This window comes from Mobula hypostoma, chromosome 4, assembly GCF_963921235.1.
Source record: "Mobula hypostoma chromosome 4, sMobHyp1.1, whole genome shotgun sequence".
NCBI classification, from domain to species: Eukaryota; Metazoa; Chordata; class Chondrichthyes; order Myliobatiformes; family Myliobatidae; genus Mobula; species Mobula hypostoma.
In genome coordinates, this window is record NC_086100.1 from 169068574 (window position 1) to 169077171 (window position 8598).

General features: G+C 47.2%; 1 protein-coding gene across 1 annotated transcript; it reads right to left on the reverse strand.

Moving 5' to 3' along the window:
- Positions 1–824: 824 nt before the first annotated feature.
- On the reverse strand, positions 825–6613 carry LOC134345769 (DNA damage-inducible transcript 4-like protein). The gene is made up of 2 exons (XM_063046956.1): positions 6126–6613; positions 825–2919 (listed from the first exon to the last, which is right to left on the reverse strand). The coding sequence occupies exons 1-2, from the start codon at positions 6169–6171 to the stop codon at positions 2438–2440; spliced, it is 528 nt and encodes a 175-aa protein (XP_062903026.1). The 5' UTR covers positions 6172–6613; the 3' UTR covers positions 825–2437.
- Positions 6614–8598: the final 1985 nt, after the last annotated feature.

Consider the following 8598-nt stretch of genomic DNA (forward strand, 5'->3'; position numbering starts at 1 on the left):
TTTTCTAGGTCTTGCCACAAAACAAATTTCATATGTCAGTGATAATAAACTTGATTCTGGCTTACTAAATGTGAGAATCTCTGCCATGCCACCTCTTCAAGCATTGTGTTCCAGATTGAAACTATCCTCTAGGGAAAAAATAACATACTACTTGGATCCCCTCTCAACTCCTATCGCTTACCCTGAACCCATGCCTCATATCTGCCTGCACTACTCTTCCAGACCCCAGCATGAGAAGAGTTTATCTTCAGTCCTCTATTCTCAGTTTAAAATTAAGATCTTGAGTTATTGACCTCTCTGCAAGGGAGAAAGGTTCTTCCCAAACCCTGCCCCATCACTTCTCTGCTCCCTCCCCAGCCCTCCAACTTCAGGTTCATCTCCTCAATTCCAGGTCACCAACATTACCACACCATTGAAGTTCTCCAGCCCTTGTAAGTCCCTCCAGAGCTGTCACATCTACCCTGAGATAGTGTATCCACAAATGTACACAGTTCTGGTCTAATGTAAAATGCCTTCATTGCAGTCAATGCTGTTTAAAGTGTTTTCTAAATATAGAGAACAAAGTATTCTGCAAGTAATGAAGTTTTCATTTGATTCTAATCTTTAAACTTGTAAAGATTGCTGAGATACTCAGGAAATCTCCACAGAAATACCTGACTAAGAGACGTTTAGGAAGGTTGCTTAAGAATTGTTTCCTTGTGGTGCCATTTTATTCTAGTGAATTTCTGAAGCCTCTTTTCTGACTGTGTGTCCAATGTGCAATAGTGCTCCATTCTACAAGGAGCTCATTTACTTAAAACCTTTGAATTGAAAAGCATCAGGCTATAAAAATCTGATTTATTGTCCAAGGTTTTCTCCAAAAGGAACATTTTCTTTTGATGACCATATTACTACAGTGTGTATGCCCAGTTTTTGAGTCCAGTATCAGAAATTAGAAGGTACTGATCATCGAAATTGTCAACACCAGCCAGCAGCATGTGCACTACAAAAGGCAAATGATAGTCATGTGAATGAGAGTCCCATCTTTAACACTGCATCACTATCCCCGCCCCTTGTGTTAGTTAGCCCAAAACCTCAGAGCATTAACCACATGCAGTCTGTAAACATCAGGCCATTATCTAAATAGTCATGTCTTCAGTTTTCAATATATTCACATCCATAACCAGTACAAAGCCATACCCAGTGACCGTAGAACCTGGTTTTACATGAACCAGCTTCTCTACGGAAAATTCCAAGACAGGGCAAGTCATATATCCCAGAGTTATTCAGCACATTTGGAAGCAAGTTGAACCCAAGATTGTGAAGCCAGACAAGATCTTCTGAAAGCCGCAAGTTCTGGAAACACTAAGCAGGTCAGACGGCATCTCTGGAGTGTTTGCAACAATTTGTGTTTCTATTTCAGATTTCCAGCTTTGGCACTTTGTTGACCTTCAGGAGCTTTTCAGTGCAGGTAGCCTGATTCCCAGTCACAACCTGCTTGGCTTATCACATGGCTCTTGTCAGTGCCAGAACAACGGGCTCAAGTCTCTGGTAACTCAACCCACACCGGTTCCTTCGCATTAGCGCTGACACAAGTTGGAGCTACTACTGGGGCAGGTGGTAGGAAGAGCTGATAAAGCAGAGCTCTGGGTGAAGTGGTTCAGTGCAACAATCCCACAACATTACCTCAGCAGCAAGTTCTCCCAGTATCCCAGGGAGCACCATCTTTCACCAAAACAGACCGGCAATTCTCTGCTCCACGTAGGGGAAGGCTGAATAGATTAGGGCTTTATTTCCCGGAGCACAGGAGAATGAGAGGAGATTTTAAAATTATGATGGTATAGATAGGGTGAATGCATGTAGGCCTTTTGTCCCTCAGGATGGGTGAGATTAGAACTAGAGGTCATAGGTTTAGGGTGAAAAGAGAAATATTTTAAGGGGAATTGGAGAAGGGGCAAATCTTCTTCACCCAGAGGGTGGTGTGAGTGTGGACGAACTGCCGGCAGAAGTGGTGGATGTGAGGTCAATTACAACATTCGAGAAAAGATTGTGTAGGTCCATGGATGAGAGAGGGATGGAGGGCTATGATCTGGATGCAGGTAGATAGGGCTAGGTAGAAGACCAGGCTGACATGGACTAGATGGGCTGAAGGGCCTGTTTCTGTACTCTAGTACTCTATGATTATCATCTCAGATTAGAGTTTTTACTGAATCTTGTAATGACCTGTCCATCAAGGTGAGAGATCAACCATAACAAAGAAGATCTCTAAGTGTTTGGCACTTCAGCTCCAAAGCCAATATCAAACCCCAGTGGCCATTACCAAGTTGACAACCAGGGCACACAATAAAAAGTGAGTAATAACAATTTCTATCTAAATTGGCAACACTGATGTTAAATTGCCGCAGAATAAAGTGGTGATGGTGGTGAGGTAAAGCTGCCACTCAGTGTTAGACCAGGGTTAACATTCAATCACAGTCCCAGTTGAAGACGAAGAGTACAGCTTCTTTTTAATCAAGCGAAACCCGGGACTGAGTTTCAGTGCTTGCCTGAACCCAGGGGTAAAACAGGTACCAATGAAAAAGAAATCTCGGAGAACAGGCCATATGCTGCCGTCCTCCTTAAGAATCAAAGTCAATTCAAAAGTTGGAACAACAGTGGAGTCATAAACAATGCGGTCTAGCTTTCTGCACATGCTCTCGATCTCCACCATCACGTAGACGACGGATCCACGCAGCCCACAAGGCTCGCTGGAGGCAAGGCAGAGCATGCCCCTGGCTATCTTGCTGATCATTCTCTCAGGAACCAGAACTTCAGAGCAGTGCAGCTTCGTTTTTTTAGCCCTGGACAGGCAGTTCTCGAGGAGCTTGACCAAGTACTGGCATCGCTGTTCTTCCTCGTTCAAAGTGTAATCAGTGGGCTCGTGATCCCAGTAACTGAGTTCTGCAGAAATAAAGTGAAAAGTGTTTGTGCGAAGATAAATTCTAGAGATCTGCCACAACAAAAAATGTAGAAAGTGCAGGTGCTGAAATGAAAACACAGATTGCTGGAAACACTCAGCATCTGCGGAGAGAGAAAGAGAGTTAATGTACAAGGTCATAGATGTTCTATTGGCTTGAAATATCGGCAATTTGAAATTTTAACTCTGTTCCACACCCGCCCACTATGCTGACTATTTCCAGCAACAGCAGTTTTTACTTCAGACTATAGCACCTGCTGTTTTCTGCTTTAAACTTGATTTTGGTAGTTGGAGATCTGACTCCAATACAGGGCTGCAGTGTTGGAGAGATGGTGCTGCATTGTCAGACATGTGCCTTCCAATGAGAGGATAAACTGAGGCCCAGTCTCCCTCTCAGGTGGCTGTGAAAAATAAAACATTATTCAACGATATAGGATGGAGGGAGGGATGTTCCACCGGGTCCGTTTGGTTAGCTCACACATAAAACATTACCTAATTACTGTTCTGTGCAGAAATTAGTTACAATGTTGGCTATATTACAGGATTGCTTTCCCTTGCCCAAGTATTTAAGGCTGGAATATTTTGTGTCTCTTGTGTCTGTGTGTGACATTCTAATATTCACATCATCCAGTCCTGTAAAAAGTCAAGTGCTTCACAAGGTGCTCCCACCTCACCCACAACAAGCACCTTTTCAATTCCACACTGGTTTCTCAGGCAGTCCTTCGAAATGGAAGGTAACTTGCTTCCTCGCTTGGTGAAGGGTCTTGGCCCGAAACACATATTGTTCATTCCCCTCCATAGATGCTGCCTGATTTGCCGAGCTTCTCCAGCACTTCATGTGTGTTATTCAAGATAACACACATCTGCAAAATCTCTTGTGGTCCTCTCCTATGCTGTGAGCTGACAACCTGTTCTCAATGTTCCTTCTCCACTGAGTGATAAATGGAGGTAAATGAGGAGCCTGTGGGAATGTTGTATTTCTTCTTGAAGGTTTTGAACACACAGCCTGAACCTTTTCCTCAGTTGGCCTGGTGAACTGTCCTGGGAAGAGCTCGCAGCTCAGAATGGACAGGGCCAGAGCCCAACTAAAGAACAACGCCTCGGCAACAGACAGTATTCCTGCGTAAGCCCTAAATCCAACAGTGAGGGACTTCTGTCACAACCCCGTTATCCACATCAAAGCAAAGGAGGAGCTCCCAGGAACTTCAGGAATATCACCAACCTATCTTCCAGAAAGGAGTCAAATTAAACTGTGGCAATGACTGCTGGGTCTCCTGCTGTTTGTCAGGGGGAAAATCATCACCAGGGTCCTCCTCCCATCACCCCCCCGCCAGCCCACCACCACCACTCCCAATTACCACAGATTTGTCCCTGGGCGATAGTATAGATTCTGTCCGTCAGAGGCACAAAGGATGTAGTCCTCACTGCCCAGCACAACACCTCCAGGAGAAATGGCCGGAGAAGGACCAAACACTCTATGCGATACTTTTTGACCTTGACTGGGGTGGGAGGGACACTGTGGAACAAATTCCTCCAACACAGCTGGCCACAGACAAGCCTCAATTTAATGCAGGCTTCATGTCGACATAGAAGGCATAAGCCAAAGTCCACCACGGAGCCAACCCTGTTGTCCAACAAAGAAGCTCCATCCGCCAAATCATTTCCAATCCTCTGGCTACAATGAGACATTCCAAAGGGGTCCAGCTGTTGGGGTGAGTACCCCTGGTGTCTGACTGTCAGGATGAGGTACAATAAGGATCGACCGGTTGGGGGTGTGCCACCTTGAGGGCATCTGACTGTTCAGGGGGTTCACCTGGAGTGTGTCAGGCTGTTACAGACTGTCACACAATCATACAGCATGGAACCAGGCTCTCCAGCCTGATCAATTCAGATTCATAGATTCATTTGTCACATGTACATTGAAATACACAGTAAAATGCATCGTTTGCATTAATGCCCAGCACACCCTAGGACGTGCCCGGGGCAGCTTGCAAGTGCCACCATACATTCCAATGTCACCATGGCATGCCCATAATCTAGTCTGTGCTACATAAGATTTCCATCTCAATTGTTGCTATTTGTCTGCATTTGGCCCATATCTTCTAAGTCATTCCCATCATCTACCTGTCCAAGTATCTATTAAATCCTGTTGCTGTACCTGCCTCAACCACTTACCAGGGGTGTCCAGCTGTTGTGATAAATCACCCTAAGACCATTTCCAGATTAGCTGAGTGTCAGAAACAACCCCTGACTGGGTGGAAGTGAACAGAAGAACTACCATCAGAAAAGCCAATGCTACACACATAGGAAGTGTCACCAGTTTCACCAAAACATAAGCCAAGTTTTGTAGCCTTTAGGCACTTAAAGAATTAAAGCAGGAGGTGGGAACCCCAGCCAGAGCTCACAACACTGTCCAGCCAGCACCTCTCCGTGCTGAAAGTACATTTAGCAGAGGAACAAGAGGTTCTACAGATGTCGGGAATCTGAAGCAACATAAAAAAAGGACTGCTGGTGAAACTCGGGAGAAGGGGTGGTCAGGAGGCATCTATGGAGAGAAATAGAGAGTCAGTGTTTCAGGTCAAGTTAAACACGAAGACACAGGTTCAGTGGGGCAGGTTGAGCAGAGAAGAGGACCATGGCAAGTGGGTGGGGAGGATAGTCTGTGCAAGAGAAGATGGGGTAGGGGGCAGTGTGACATGGGGCTGGGATGCTCAGGGAAGGATGTGAGATGGGGACAAAGTAGAAGGTGTGGGCTGAGGTGACAGCAGGGTGACTGTGGTTGAGTTTAGAGGTAGAGTATAAATTCGTGGTCATAGGAATTTAGGGTTGACAACAAAGGAGATTTGGGTTGGGGGGATTTTGGTGTGTTGGGGTGGGTGTGTGGTGATGGAGTCTGAGAGGGAGAGGAGAGAGCTGAGCTGGAGCTGATGCTGATGAGTAGGGTAGGTGGCCGGTTAGTAATGATGGGAATTTCGTGTGACGAGGAAAAAGTCAAGTGTGCTTGAGTTTCCGAGGCAAGTTGGGGTTCGGTTGGGATAATGGAGGTTGGGAGTGCGGTGGTAGTGGAGGTGGTGAGGGGGAAAGGCGGGGTGACGAGGGAGGGTAAGTCATGGGGTGATTGCGACCGGAGCGTCATCCGCCACACCCCAAGCAGGTCAGTGGAAGACGGGCATGCTTGTCTTTCACTCACCCGGAGCTCCGCCGACCGCAGCCCTCCGCCTGCCGCCCGCCACCATCCTGACCTCCGAGAGTCCCGCCGCAGCCGGGCAGTGAACTCAGAGCGGCTCCAGCCCCTCCAGTTGTCCCAACACCAACTTCGGTTCGGTTCGACTCCGCCCGCGACCACTCACTACCGCTTCCTCCTCCTCCTCCACCCCGCACACTGAGTCACTACCCCTCCCTCTCCCACTCCTCACTGTCACTCAGTCGATCACTCTCCCTCTCCTATTTCCCCTCTCACTATCAATCGCTCTCTCACACACTCACTCTTTCTCACCCACTATCGTTCACTCCTTCTACCCTTCTCTCTCACTCTTTCTCAGTCTCTGTCACTCTCCTCCCGTGTTACACACTGTCTCACTCTTCCAGCATCAGATACTTTCTCTCTCCGATATTATTTCACCGCACCCTCTATCATTCTCTCTCCTCTCGCTTTCCCGGTTCTACAAAGTCTAAATTGCAACATGCCGAGGATACAACAAATGGATATAAGTGACTGACCAATCACAGCCCCCACTCGGAGCTTGGCTCTGCCCCATTCGTTGACTGCCCTGAGATGGAACAAATACAGCGTAGCGACTGGTTCAGCCTTTTTACCGGCCGTGGCCAATCACTCTGCAGGATTCTGCCCCGCCCCTCCCCCGATTGGCCGTCAGGGAGGCGAGGTTGGCAGTGAGCCAACGGGAGTATCTTTGCCAGGGAAAGAATGGCCCTCGGGTGTGGGAGAGACGGTCTCTGGGGAGAGGGGTGAGTGTAAGAGAATGGTGCAGGGGAGTGGGGAGAGGCTGGCCAAGGCGGTTCAGCAAAACGGCCCGGCGAGATGGTGGAGTACGGAGAAATTTTTATACTCCCATTTTGGAGAAATACTCATTTATATCTTCATTTCTCAATACCTGAGCATTACTGACAAGAGACAGCATTCAGCGCTCATCTCCAATTGTCCTTCAGGAGTGGTGGTGATACACCTGCTGGAATCTTTGCAGCTCTTCTGGCGAAGGTAGCCCCAATATTCCAGGATTTAGACTCCTGGGCAGCAGGCTACAGCCCCAGTGACCGTGTGGGTTTCTGCCGGGGTTACTGTTTCCTCCCACATCCAAGAACATGCTGGATTAATTAGCTGCTATAAGTTACCCCTGTTGTGTGGGTGAGAGGTAGAACCCAGAGGGAGTTGGTGGGAATGTCGGGAGAATGAAATGGGGTTTGTGTGGGATTGGTCTAAATGGGTGGTTGATGGTTGGCTCAGACTCCAAGACCCAGCGACAAGGACAAAACAGTGCTACATTTACAAGTCAGGATGGTGTTTGTCTTGGAGGGGAACCTGCAGATGTTTCCCAGCATCTGACGCATTTGTCCATCTTCATGGCCAAGGTCATGGGTTTGAGGATTGCAGTCAGAGTAGCCTTGATGAACTGAAAATTGAAGATGACCCACACTGCAACCACATTACACTGGCGGCTGACTAAACAGGCTAATTTATCTTGGATGGTAGTAGTTAGATAGATGGATAATTTATTGATCCCAAAGGAAATGACAGTGTCACGGTAACATTACAAATGCACAGATATAAATATTAGAAGAGAAGTAGAAATAATAAAAAATAAGTTTCCACAGTCTAACAGGAGAGGGTAATCATTTTCCCAGCTGTAGGTTGACTCATTATAGAGCCTAATGGCCGAGGGTAAGAATGACCTCACATGGCGCTCTTTGGAGTAGCACTTTAGTGTTCAGCAGTATTTAGTGTTGTTGGAGATGCCTCCTTGTCAATAGGGAGTGCTCCGTCACTCTACTGACTTGGCCTTGCAGACAGCGGACAGGCCTTAAGTTGGCAGGAGGTGAGTAACTTACAGTACCAACCCCTGACATGCTCCAGTACCCACGGTGGCAGGTCCATTTCAGTTGGGATTAGCACATGTATGATTTCCCAGAATTTTGATGATTAGATTATGAGAACACTCAGTCCTCTTTTATTGTTGTTTAGAAATGCATATATGCATTAAGAAATGATACAATGTTTCTCCGGAGTGATATCACAGAAAACAGGACAAACCAAAGGCTAACACTGACAGAACCACATAATCATAACATATAGTTACAGCAGTGCAAAGCAATACCATAATTTGATGAAGAACAAACCATGGGCACGGTAAAAAAAGTCTCAAAAGTTCCCGAGTCCCCGATAGCAGGCGGCAAAAGGGAGAAACTCCTTGCCATAAACCTCCAGGCACCATCATCTTGCCGATGCCTTGGAAGCAGCCGACCACAGCCGACACTGAGTCCATCCGTCCAAAAACTTCGAGCCTCCGACCAGCCCTCCGATACAGCCTCCCGAGCGCCTTGGACTCTTTGGTGGTAATGCCGTTGGACGTCAAGTGCGGCGATCAGACTCTCTCCCTCGTGTTGGAGGAGATTGGCCAACACTTCTGCAGTGTGACTGTCAGTGGCTC

What these genes read in the sequence shown, in the direction of transcription:
- LOC134345769 (XM_063046956.1), bottom strand. Translation starts at nt 6,171, where the DNA reads ATGGTGGCGGGCGGCAGGCGGAGGGCTGCGGTCGGCGGAGCTCCGG. An exon ending in TGCGGTCGGCGGAGCTCCGG is followed by an intron (nt 2,920 to 6,125) that starts GTGAGTGAAAGA and finishes TTATTTCTGCAG; the next exon opens with AACTCAGTTACTGGGATCAC.